General features: G+C 47.8%; 1 protein-coding gene across 2 annotated transcripts in view; it reads right to left on the bottom strand.

Annotated features, from left to right (window-relative positions):
- The window catches only part of Crmp1 (collapsin response mediator protein 1), a 53,794-nt gene that overhangs the window by 12,774 nt on the left and 28,485 nt on the right, over nucleotides 1-12,535 (bottom strand). For both annotated transcript variants that reach the window (XM_041636544.1, XM_041636545.1), the window contains exons 3-7: nucleotides 11,373-11,557; nucleotides 7,304-7,468; nucleotides 3,653-3,714; nucleotides 2,390-2,470; nucleotides 735-803 (exon numbers count right to left, since the gene is read on the bottom strand). In XM_041636544.1, coding sequence (XP_041492478.1) covers nucleotides 735-803; nucleotides 2,390-2,470; nucleotides 3,653-3,714; nucleotides 7,304-7,468; nucleotides 11,373-11,557 — 562 coding nt within the window. The remainder of the gene's footprint in view (nucleotides 1-734; nucleotides 804-2,389; nucleotides 2,471-3,652; nucleotides 3,715-7,303; nucleotides 7,469-11,372; nucleotides 11,558-12,535) is intronic.

Here is a 12,535-nt window from a genome sequence, read left to right as displayed (position 1 = left end):
ACGTGAAACCTTCCACTTAAAAGGAGGAGAGTAAGACTGAGGGAAAGTGAGAAAAGTTCAGACGAATCTGGTGGAGGGTTGGAGACGGAATGGTGCCCTGGGCTTGCTTAGAAACACTGGACAGGCTGTGTTAGAGCACACTGCCGCATCAAAAGGCACACACGGTCATGGCCAATGACTGTCCCCCTGACATCAGGGCACACCCATAACTGACATTGCTTTCTCATTCACTCACTGAACCTGATTCACTTCATCTCAGCCCCTCTAGAGCGTCCGTCCACGCTCTCAGGGGCAGCAAGCCAAAGCAGGCACTGTGACTGCTATTCTTCGTTCATAATTTACAGTCTGTCAAGGCCTCAGGCATGGCCCCATAGAAGCAATGGTTTGACAAGGACACTAGGGAATGCTTCTGACCCTATCACCTGTCACCCAGATACCAAGTCCTCAGTGAAGTTCCCTGCCCCTGAGTCAGGACACAAGAGTGTGTGCAGGGCCCAGGGGTGATGCTCCTGGACCCCGGAATAGACGAAGCCTTTGTAGCCCCTCTGACTGACTTTTATCCTCCAGAGCCCTGGGAAGGAGGAGGGGAAAGGGAGAGGAGTGGAGGAGTGGAGAGGAGTGGAGAGGACAGAGCAGAGAGAAGCGGGAGGGGCTGGGAGCAACTGTTCTGCTTCAGCTGAAGGGTTCTGGAACAAGCACTTGGCAACTAGAGATCGCAGAGTTGGGAGTCTTACCTCCTCAGGTCTACTCAGGGCGTGACCCTCGGGACCCGTGATGCCCATCTCCAGGATCCGTTTTTGTTCCTAGGAGACAATCACCAATGAGCTGTGAGAGTCTCTCTCCCCACCCCTGCCTGACATGAGGAAGAGGAGGCCAGGACGTTCCCACAGGCCAGTCAGTGGACTGAGGGTGACCAGCTGTTCTTACCACTTTACCAACCCTCCCCTCCACTGGTCCACACCCATCCTCTGCTCGGCCACAGCAGCACCTGTGTTGTTCTAGAACTCCAGAAACCAGTGAAAGGAAGCACAAGACAGGGCTTGTCTCCTCAAAACTCAGTGGTGACTTGTCTTCCTCTCCCCCCACCCTGTGTGGGGGTGCTAGGAGATGAGAAAGCCTGTAAGAGGCTGACAGGCACCAAGAGATACTGACGCTTTCCTGTGGGATGGGTTTTCATCTCAGACAGCACTCGTTCTGACAAGAGTGATTTTTACAATGCCTCCCCTGTGTTTCACACACCCAGACATCTGCACAAACCTGGTTTTCTTCCTGAGTTTTCCCCACACCTGCCTGGACCCTCACCAGAAGAGCCTCAGAGCCTGGTACCACTCTTGGATCTCCAGAACTATGAGCCTAAACTATACTTCTTTCTTTCTGGGGAGGGGATTAGTTACCCCTTATGCAGGATGTCACCAGGCAAGCCACCACTGTCCTCTGCCTCTCTCCCTCGTGCTCTCCTGTCAACTCTCTTCCAGTTTGCAGCCATGTATGAAGCTGTCGGTATTCACCCTCAGAAGCCCAACAGAGGCCAATATCACACTTGGTGATCTCCAGAACGGAGACCAAAAATAAGCCTTTCTAGAAGGTGGCTATTTTTGGTTGACAACTTGACTAATCTGGAATTAACTAAAACCCAAGAAGCTGGGTATATACTTATGAGGAATTTTTCTCTGTTAAATCATCTAAAGGGGGAAGACCAACCTATAATCTGGGCCACACCTTCTGGTGGCAGCCTATATAAAGAACACAGAAGAAGGAAGGTTTTGTCCATTCCTTCACTGGTAGGAGAGTCTGTCTGAGATTCCAGCATAGACTCAGGATCATTTGAGACAGGCAGTCTCATGGACTGAACAACTACTGGAGTCTCGAGCTTTCCCTTGGTAGACAGCCACCGTTGAACTAGGTGGACCGTGACATCTAGTCCACTCACATGATAAAATATTGTGTAAATGTGTGTGTGTGTGTGTGTGTGTATGGATAGGTAGGTGTGAGTATGCCATCATTCTATCCAGAGAGCCCTGACTAATACAAGCAGCCTCAGTTGGTTAAGTGCTGACTATGTACTATGAGAATGAGCAAAATCTTCAGAATTCACATATAAAGAAGCTGCGTGCACATGGCACCCCTCACCCCTCCCTACTTGCATAACAGTTTTGCACAGAAACCTCACAACACAGAAGGAAAAACAGATTCCAGAAGCTGTATGTCTTGCCAGTAGGTGTACTGCACACAAGGGAATGTCTCTTATCGTCACATGTGATATGAACCCCAGTGATCAGTTCCTCCCTTCCCTGTTTACCCATCTCACTAATAGAGCATGCACCCTTCTTTACAGTCTACTTTGTAAGGGGGTCCCTTTATGGTAGGAAGGAGAACCTTGACCACTCACCTGAGCTATCAAGTCTCCATTTTCTGCATGGACTAAGATCACAGCTCCCAGGCCTTTGAGGAAGGTGAAGGCTTCGTACAGCTGAAGAGGAGAAATGGGGCTGGTGAGAAATCAAGGTGCAGCAGTCCGTGTCTTTAAAAGACTGTTCCTCTGCCCACTCTGGCAGCCTCTGCAGACCCCATGGGTCACCATCTTCCAGATCGAGAGGCAGGAGACTGGGTGGGGCCAAACTGATTTAATCAGAGGCTCATGGTCCCAGTACAACGCCTCCATCCTCTTTGTCTTTCTTCTGAGACTCATGCGTGCAGGTGGGGTGGGGGGTCAGAGGCAGGAAGCAGCAGCCATAATTTCACACATATGTACATACTGCCACTTTCATGCACCCAACCAACTTCCTGCTTCTAGATACCCTGGGTGTCTGCACCAAAGGCCTCAAGGATGCTAAGTAAGCTGTTATCTACTTCAAGGTGCTTCTTTGGAGGACCGGACATGGAAAGGCCACCATTGGCCCAATTCTGCAGTAATAGCCAAAGAGCAATTCCTAACCATCCTTGGATTTCATTGGTATTAAAGCACTCAGCACTCTGACAACCTCTGGAAGGGTGGAGAGAGTGAAAGTCCCAAGTCTAGAGATGCTGGGAAAGATGTTCCCAGCTTCCCAGCAAGCAGCAGGTATGGCAAGCTGGCACTGGGTCCACAGTTTTCTCTAGGAGGAAGAGGGGATCTGATGATGGAGGGAGGGTGGGTGCGAGCAGAAAGCCCACCCTTGGAAACACACAGCGGTGTCTTCTTCAGCTCCTTGTACCTTGGGCCAGAGAGCTGATATCCTTCTGATGAGAAAACAGACTGAATTCCTCAGTGCCTTGCATCCATCTGAAGGGCACAGCTGGCCTCTGCAGAGCCAGTGTGCACTGGTCCCCAGCCTCCCCTGACTCCCAAAGGGAACTCCAATGCTCTGCCTGCAGCAAGTACATGCATATTCAGAAGGCAACTCCTGAATGTCTGCAATGAGCTCCAAGCAGCTGCCCAGAGAATGCCGGAGAGCTATGTGAGGGACACCCCACCAAGGACCCCAGCTCCAAACTCTCATCTCTTTTTAGGGAGGAACAAAAGTAGAGGATGGGCAATGGTCACGTTGCACTTAGTACTGAGAGGGAGACCTGAGCCCAGGATGTAAATGTTCCCCACCTCCTCATCCCCCTGCTCATCACAGCCAGCTCTAGCCTGTACTGGTGAAAAGGAGAAGCTAACAGCAGGGCTTACCTGGCTGTCGGACATCTGGTACAGGTCCTTATACGCCATGTAGACTTGGAAAGAGTTGACACCTATCACAAGATAAGATGGAGAAAAGCATGTTTGAGTTGAGGTGAAGGTCTTTCCAGTAAGTCAATGACCAGGTACACAGTAGTAGCTGATAGGAGAGAAGATGCCACGGGACCCAGCTCGGGGATGGCAGCCAGTCTTGGAACCTTCTGGCAAAGATCAGATCTGAGCTGGATCTGAAGGCAGAGGAAGAAGGAAGGGGATAGAGAAGGAGGGGCCTGGAAACCATGCGGGGGGTGGGGGGCGAGGGTGCACATAGCCTTCTTTTTACAAAGTGTCTTCCTCCAACTGAAGCAAAGGAAAACTGAAGCAAAGGAAGCATGTGCCTCCTGACTGCATTGTTTTAAGTGTAGTACGAATACACAAGGTGAAGTTCAGTGCCAGACCCAGTTCAGACCACACGCTGGTGCATGGCGCACAGGACATGCAATCAACCGCTATATCTAGTGTGTAAGTCTTTGGCCGCTAGGGGGTGCCATGGAGCACATTCTGTGATGGCCAGACAGCCCTGGAAGCTGCGAGGTCCTGGGGGTGCATGGGGAAGGCTAAGGAATCCTGCAGAAGGAGGGCGCTGAAGGCTCTCGGCAGAGCGGCAGAGCAGGCATGGATTTAAAAGAGAAGAAAGGGCAGGTCTTGATCATGAGGAGCAGTCTGGGGGAGCACGGGACAGACAGGAGAGAGCTTGTCTCTCATCTCTCTACAAGCTGCTTGAGGACAGAGGCCATGCCTCATAGATCACTTTGCCTTGCTCATCTGGGACCTGTGATGTTTGACTCTGGTTTGTAGTTAGAATATGAAAATATTTGGAGGAGGAGAAAAAAAAAGAGTCTGAAGCAAAGAATTAAAGGGGATGAGACTTCTTTTGCATTCAGTGACAGAGACAAGAGGCTTCTGATATGTAGAAGACGACTGTCACAAAAATTTCTTCTCTAAAAATAACGGGAAAAATTAGGAATGAAAATTGTGCTCTAAGATTAGTATAAAAACATCAATGACTAATCAAGTATACTCGAGTAAAAATGTCACGATTAGTATATGTATGTGGGAAGCACAAATATGGTGATTACGAGACCGCATCCCTTGCAGAGATGAGCCTTTCTGACACAGTCACAGACACAGAAGCAGTATCACTGTCACCGTCAATCTCCGGGTTCATCGGGTGAGCTGGAAACTCAGACACTGACTCTGCCATGGTGTGAATGTGATGTGTTTCCCGTGTGGTCATGTGCTGGGGTCAGGCTGCCCGCGGGCGGACTTTGGGGTCATGACCGGATCCTGGGGGCTCTGACATCCATTCATTCAGGGGGGTGCACTCAATGCCCTACCCTTTCTCCTCTCACTGTGTCCTGAGGTAGTGAGTGGCTCTGCTCTGCCCCATGGTTCCCATGATGCTCTGCCTCGCCTCAGGTAGAGCAATGGAGCAACTGGCCTTGGCTGGACCCTCTCAGATTGCAAAGAAATAACGCTTTTCTCTTTCTAAACTGTTTCAAGTTCCCACCCTCAGGGAATTCATGGTCTGGGGTGGGGTCAGGGCTGTGGAAAGCAAGCTCACTGAGTGTTGTAAATCATGATGGAGCTGAGCTAGGGGTTAATGGATGGGCAGGAAACCCAGTGTGGCATCTGTGAAGGCCTTCTTCCAGGAAGCACAGCTCAGCGGAAAACAGAACTGACTAAGAAGAGATGCTTTAAGCAGAAGGGTGCTTTAGGGAGTAGAAGGACCGGAAGGGAGTACATGGGACAGAAAGGGAGAAGACCAAGCTGTGGAACTTAGGGAACATTTAAAATCCTGTTCAGGAAGCTTGAGCTGTTCCTATTAGTCACCAATCAAGAAAAGGAAGTGTTTCTCCAGTCTTAGGGAACAGTGTCATGAATACCCAAATCTAAGCAGACATCCCCTCCCTAACAGTGTGGCAGTCACTTGTCCCTGAGGAGCACACAGCTCTATTGTTTACTCCCCTGCCCTCCCCATATCCCTTCTCCTCACAGACACACACGAGTTGCTAGGTACACAGAAACGGACTCAAACCACAGAGCTAGGTGGGGACAGTGAGATCACAATGGCAGGTTCCCCTAAGATGACTACATGTGCAGTAAGGGTCAGAGCAGCCATCACGGAGGAACTGTGCTGTTCTCCCAGCAGGGCACGCACAGACACAGGGAATCCGTGATAAGAGTTAAGGGGGCAATCGGATAGTCACACAGGGAAAAACCCACACAAAAAGCGAGCATAATTAGTGATTCAAAAAGTGTGATAAAAGCCACAATGACACCCTGGCTTGAGATTAGCAAGGGCACCACAAATGCAGTGGCACCCGGTGGTGTAAATTCAGGAGCCAGGGACTCTGATGTGGGCTATGCCTGAATGGATGGGAGCATCTTTCAAGAAATCAATTGGCCATAAGAGCCAAGGTCCCAGAAAACATTATAGAAAACATTATAATTTCATTTTCAGCATCTAAGGAAATTATAAAAATTGCAAACTAAAGGTTTTGTATGGAGATGCTCACCAAAATGCAATGTATAATAAAACAAACAAGAAACCTAAAAGCCCACTAAAAAGAAAACAGTTGCGCAAATTAGCCCTTGCATTTCATAAGCAATGCTATTAAAGAGTTACTCGTGGAGGGCAATGTCACTCATAAAACATTAAGTGAAAAGAAAGATTCCAAATTACAGTGACTGTATACCGCTTAAGGGGAAAAGTTGCTGACATAGACAGGAAATTGAAGGCAGTAATGCTTAGCTAATGTCACATTGCAATCGGAAGCAGAAGCAGAGGGGAAGATGTTTGCTTTTCTGGTCTTAATGTATTAGAAACAATGATACTCTCATAATGAGAAAACACAGACTGTATTGGAAACATTAAAGGTGTATCCCAGCACCCCTTGAATCCCCTGAAGGACAGGTACTTCCTCTCTGGAAGGTTCTCTCTGAACTGACCACTCATGACCTGACTTGTTCCATCCTGTTACCAGTCTTCACTTCCCTTCTGTCTCTGTCTGACCCATTTCCATGCAATGCAATGAACGGTTGAACATGTCTGCCATGGGTGGGGTCACCTGGTGTGAGCCTGAATGGGATACAGAGATGTATGGTCATGAAAGTCATTCACAGAGCCAGACAGACAACCAGTGTTCTAGAATCGAAGAGTAATGGAAAGGTTGTGCCCCACAAGGCCAGAGTCAACTTTCAGGTATTTAAGGGCTAAAACAATTCTGACAGGCTAAGGAGAAAGGGCTCTGCTGATCTGGGTTTTGAGAAAGAGCATTTGACAGGAAGAAAAGGGACATTCCTATGGAGAAAATGACTTGGGCAGAGGCTAGCAGTGAGGCAGGTGGCAGGGGATTGCAGCCATGGTCTCAAGCTTCAGAAAGAGTAAGGCTAGACCAGCAAAGGCCTCCCATGTCGGGCGATGGAGACAAGGCTTATTCTGTTGGGAAGGAATGCTTTCTCAAAGCTTGAAGGAGTACAGGACAGACTCCCTGAAGAGGGAGCATGTCATTCCATCACTCAACAGAAGTGTGTGGCTCTAAGTTGGGCTCACAGAAGACAGTCAAAGGATTCTACAGCCCATTCTAGGCTTTCACTGACCTTTGTCCTGCACCAGCACCTCCAGCTCCTCCCGAACACCATCGTACCAGCTTGTGATGTCCACGTGGAGGGAATAGTCACAGCAGGACTTGGTGTCTGCTGCTTCGTGCCACTTCTCAAAGGAAGTCAACAGGCTGGACCCAGGCTCAGGAACAACATGGTCAACTGGGGCAGAGAGACATGTGTCAGGATGCTTAGATCCCAAGCTCTTCCAACAGTGGCCATCACCCCCACTCCCAACTCATCAAGATTATCATCATTGCCACAATCATCCATCAACACTACCACCATCATTCCCATCAATATCACCATATGACCACCCTCCTATCATCATCATCATCACCCCCCACTACTGCCACCATCACCATAACCAATGCCATAATCATAACCCACAACCATCAACATATTCCCACCATCACCTCTCTAGTGGTTTAAATGGTAAACAACTACATCCATAAATCTCAGGCATTTGATTACATGTTCCCCACTTGGTGACTGTTTAGGGAACTTGAAGAGGTGTGGCCTGTTGGGGGAGGAATGTAACTAGGAGTAGGATTTAAGGTTTCAAGAAACCCCTGCCTTTCCCAGTGTGCTCTCTGCCTGCTGCTCCTAATCAAGAAACAAGCTCTCACACTGACTCTGGACTGATAGCAAAGGAACCTGCACAGAACCAAACTAGGCCCTCTGAATGTGGGTGATAGCTGTGTGACTTGGGCAGTCTGTGGGGACACTGGCAATGAGACCAGGATTTATCCCTAGTGCTTGAAGTGGATTTTTGGAGCCCATTGTTTTTGAAGAAATATCTTGCTCAACCTAGATGGGGAGGGGAGGCCTTGGTCTTGTCTCAAGTGTTGTGACAGACTTTGTTGACTCTCCATGAAAGGCCTCACCACCCTCTCTGAGGAATGGATGGGAATGGGGTGGGGAGAATGTGGGGGGAGTGAGAGGAGAGGAGGGAGTGGGAACTGGGATAGGTATATAAAGAGAAAAGATCATATTTTAAAAATTAATTAATAGAAAAAAAAAGACCTGAGCTCTCAGGATGAAGAGGAAAAATAGCACCAAGAAATTTGATGTTGGATCCAAGGCTGATACTGAAAGAGATAAGGAAGTTAGGGAGAAGCCTGATCTGAACTGGAATAAAGGAAGGGATGCCCTCAGTGTAAGACCTTTCTACTAAGCTTTCAACTTGGGGAAAGGACTAATGGGTTTAAAAAGCAAAAAACAATTTTAAACTGTTGCAAATGTGATCTAAGGGGGCCAAGGTTTACCCCAAGTTGGCAGCTGAACTTAGCAGTGCTGTCCATGTGACTTTGGCTTGAGTTATGAAGTATACAGAAGTAAAGGGGTCCTGAACCCTTCCTCTGAGGTTCAGGAGAGCCACTGAGGTCGGGTGTGTGGCATGCGTGGTGCCTACATTGCAGTTCTGAGAGGCCTCAAGATGTTGGCCATGCCTTAGCCACAGAATATCTGCCAAGGAACCAGCCCAATCAAGAGAAGCATGCTGCAGGCAGAAAAGTTATCTAAGCCCTTTGACATCAGACATGGAACAACAGGAATCGGAGCTTGCCCTGCTGGGTTTCAGGCTTGCATTGATTCAGTATTTCCTTGCTTGGGTCCATGAACTATTCATTAGAAAAAAAGAAAGACTTGAGTTGTCTTATCAGGCAAGCCATACCCTCCTGGTTCTGGTGGTTCAGACAGGTGACTCTGTTGGTAGTTGCCTCTTGTATGCTCTGCAGGGATAAGTAAGGCTGGGGAGCTCAAAAATGAGCTGCTTGGAATTGAAGTGCTTAACAAATGAATATTGTCTTTTTAAAGAAAACGTCATCACAACAGGATCCAAGTTAAAGCAGGTCGAATGGTAGTCCCAGGTCCAGGGGGGCTGCAATAAACTGGGAGGCTTCCTGGCCACTCCACTGCTTCCCTGGCTCACTGAGGCAGACAGTACTTCAGGGAGGTTAGGCCTGGCCCTGTGACTGAGTTCAGCCAATGTGGTGGGAGCCAGAGCAAGAAAAGGGATGCTGCTGCAAGAGGAAGTTGGGGATCTCCCAGGCCCATCCGGCTTACTGGCATGGGTCTTGAGTAGAGTGCAATAAGTCTGCCTGCATTCCAGAAGGGGAGTGCCTCAGTGCCCTGATCCAGCCACAGCCTGGAGTGGCCACCACAGCACTTCCCTCCTGGCCACACATATAAATGCAGAAGAGTAAACAGTGTTTGAGATTCACTAGAGATGTGATTTGAGTGGGTCTGTCAAGTACTCATGCAACTGAAGCTGGGTCCCTGGGGTTCCAATGCTGAAACTTTCAAGAGGTAGGACCTAATGGAAGATGACTGGAACACTATGTTTGTGCCCATAGAAAGCACTGATATTGGGTTCACTCCGTGAGTTGATGTCTTTACTAGACAGTGAGTTCTACCTTGTGATCTCCTCCAGACTTACATGGTGTTTATACCATGATGCCATTTACCAGGAGTGTGTGATTCAGGAGTCTCTCAATCCTGAGTCACAGGACCACTGAGTTGAGGTACTTGGTGATAACAATGTATAACAAAAGAATCCAGAGCTTGTTCATTATGTAGCATTAGAATAGCATTATTGTAACAACACTGATACAGCTACAACTAATATAACCACTTTCTAGCTGTGTAACCACAGGCAAATAAATCACTTTGCTCTGTGAGTCTCTTCCACCTTCTGTTGTAACTTCAGCCAAATTCACACTTCAGAAAGTTGTTCAGAACATTGTTTGTGTTTAGCTTGATCTCCCTATGATCCAAAGCATTCTTTAAATGACACTCCCTCTGTCCAGCATACCCCCAGATCAAAATCTGCTACACTTCTAGGATCAGAAAGGCCACTGTCACGCATTGGGAGGACTTTTACCTCTTTTCTCTCTTCTCTCTCTCTCTCTCTCTCTCTCTCTCTCTCTCTCTCTCAGAAAGATACCAAGCATACATTTGAACCAGTGTGGTCCAGCAAAGCTGAGAAAAAGACTTGACACTTTTAAATTTGCTCATTTCTAAGACTCTAAATGCAGACTTTCATCTCATCCTGAGCAGTGAAATCCATAATTCACTATTCATTTTTAGGGAAGCAAACATAGGGAAGAGTTTAGCAACCTGGGACTCCACTTGGCTTGGGCACACCCCTGTTTAAATAATAATGTACTTGGCAACCTGAGACCCTCACCTGCACATATTAAGCACACACACCACACTCTGAACAATGCACCTAGCAACCTGTTAGCCCCTCAGAACTCCAGATGTATCGAGCTTCATGCACACCCCTCTCTGAACAATGGAATAGTTTTTTTCCTTTCCCTAACAACCATCAATCTTAGGTTCTATTGAATCATGCTCTCTTCATGCCCAGGTAGGACACCAGAAAAAGCTAGCCAACTTGAACTGGTTTGGGGTGCTTGTACAGTAAGGCAAACTGTGTTCTCAAAGGGAACTTTTGGGGAGAATCTCCTATTTACCACCTTATGTCTCTGCATACTTGAGAGTGTATATGATTAGACTCAGATGCATTATGGGAAGGGATATTACAGTAGAAAAATAATTATGTGACCTAATCTATCAATCAAAACAGAACCACCCTCACTATGGCTCTTAGTAACAAAACTCCTCGGATCCCCATAAAAATAATGGGGTTCCTGCATGTCTTCTTCATGTCTCCTGCAGTGTATTCTGACCTGTTCTGGCTATGAGTTGAATCACATGTCTTTGCTACATTTGCAAACCTATGGGAACTTTTGTTTCAGTTCCTTGCATAGGAGGCTAAGAACCTGCAAACACCCAACCTGACTATGCCACATTGGTAACAATTTCACCTTGATACAGAGTAAAGTAACTTTTAAAAGTTTAATGGCCATATATCTGAACTCTTTTGTGCTGTACAGGAGACACACACAGCACTGACCTATATTGATTGTGACAGGGGTGTGGTGAGGAGTTTACAGAGAACTCTGATTACAGGGTTTGGTGGATCAAACACCAGTGTGTACGAACGGCGAGGGGAAAGCTCACCGCCCACGTCCCTAAGGCCAGGGACAGTGCCACTCACTGATCATTGTGGTTCCACCCGCCAGTGCTGCTTTGGTGCCCTGGAAGAAGTCATCAGCTGAGGTCATGCCCTGGCAGGGCTTCTGCAGGTAAGTGTTGACATCGATGCCCCCAGGAATGACCATTCGTCCATTGGCCTCGATGGTTTTCACCCCACCAGGAACAATCAGGTTCTCTCCTATTTGTCTAGAGGCAAATAACAGAGAAATCTTTAGTTTTTAAAAAGAAAACCAAGTATGGCGGCCAACTGTACAGTGTCAACTCCTCTGAGTCCATGTTTCCCACCCAGGCTGACACAGGGCACTGGTCTGAGAAGGAGAACTCGGATACAGCACCCCCAGGGCTTAGAGTCTGCTGTAGCATTTGACAGCAGCCTAGGCTAAATCCAGAAGCACCACAGGGCTGGTCGCTTGGCTAAGCTATCTAGAAGACTCCAGGACGTGAGATGGCAAAGCTGAGAAGAAACCAGCCTCTCTACAAAGTAGTCAGGCCTAGGGTACTTTGTCTTCTTGACAGCCCCCTAAAGAATACAGAAAGAGCCACTGAGTGAGGCAATGATAGGTCCTATCAGTCCCACAAGACTTCACAGACACTGGTAGGTACTGAAATGTGTCCCCCTAACATTCTTATGTTGAAACTTTAACCCCATAAATTCAGAATATGACTGTAGTAGGGACAGGGTCTTCACAGAGGTAAAATAGGTCACGAGGGTGAAGCCTAATCCACAAGAACTAGAGTTTCTATAATAAGACATCAGGAGGAAGACAGCCAACAGCCCTACACAACTGTGACACCTATGAACTGTATCTGTGATTAGAATGGCAGACCTCAGTGGTAAACAACAGCTCTCTAAGTGGACTTAAGAACTGCCCAAAAGAGGGAGACCATGTCTGGGACTGAAAACCAAGCCAACCATCCAGAGCTAGTGGAGTCCTGGATCTTGGAGGAGAACCTCAAGTCACTACTAAACCAGCATAACCCCTAAAAACAACCCAAACATTTGTCCTCATACCCACAGGCAAGTGTAGTTCTCAACCCTCATCTAAGACACATCTCTTTACAACAGATAGAGACCATGACAGAGCCACAACCAATCAAAATACAGAGCTGTGGAGCTCAGTCCCAGGTCGCATCTATAAAATACTCCCTCACTCAAGGAGCAGG

Source organism: Microtus oregoni, unplaced genomic scaffold (assembly GCF_018167655.1).
Source record: "Microtus oregoni isolate MIOR12 unplaced genomic scaffold, Mior012 000049F_ref0000343, whole genome shotgun sequence".
NCBI classification, from domain to species: Eukaryota; Metazoa; Chordata; class Mammalia; order Rodentia; family Cricetidae; genus Microtus; species Microtus oregoni.
This window is presented reverse-complemented; position numbering and strand designations above follow the sequence as displayed.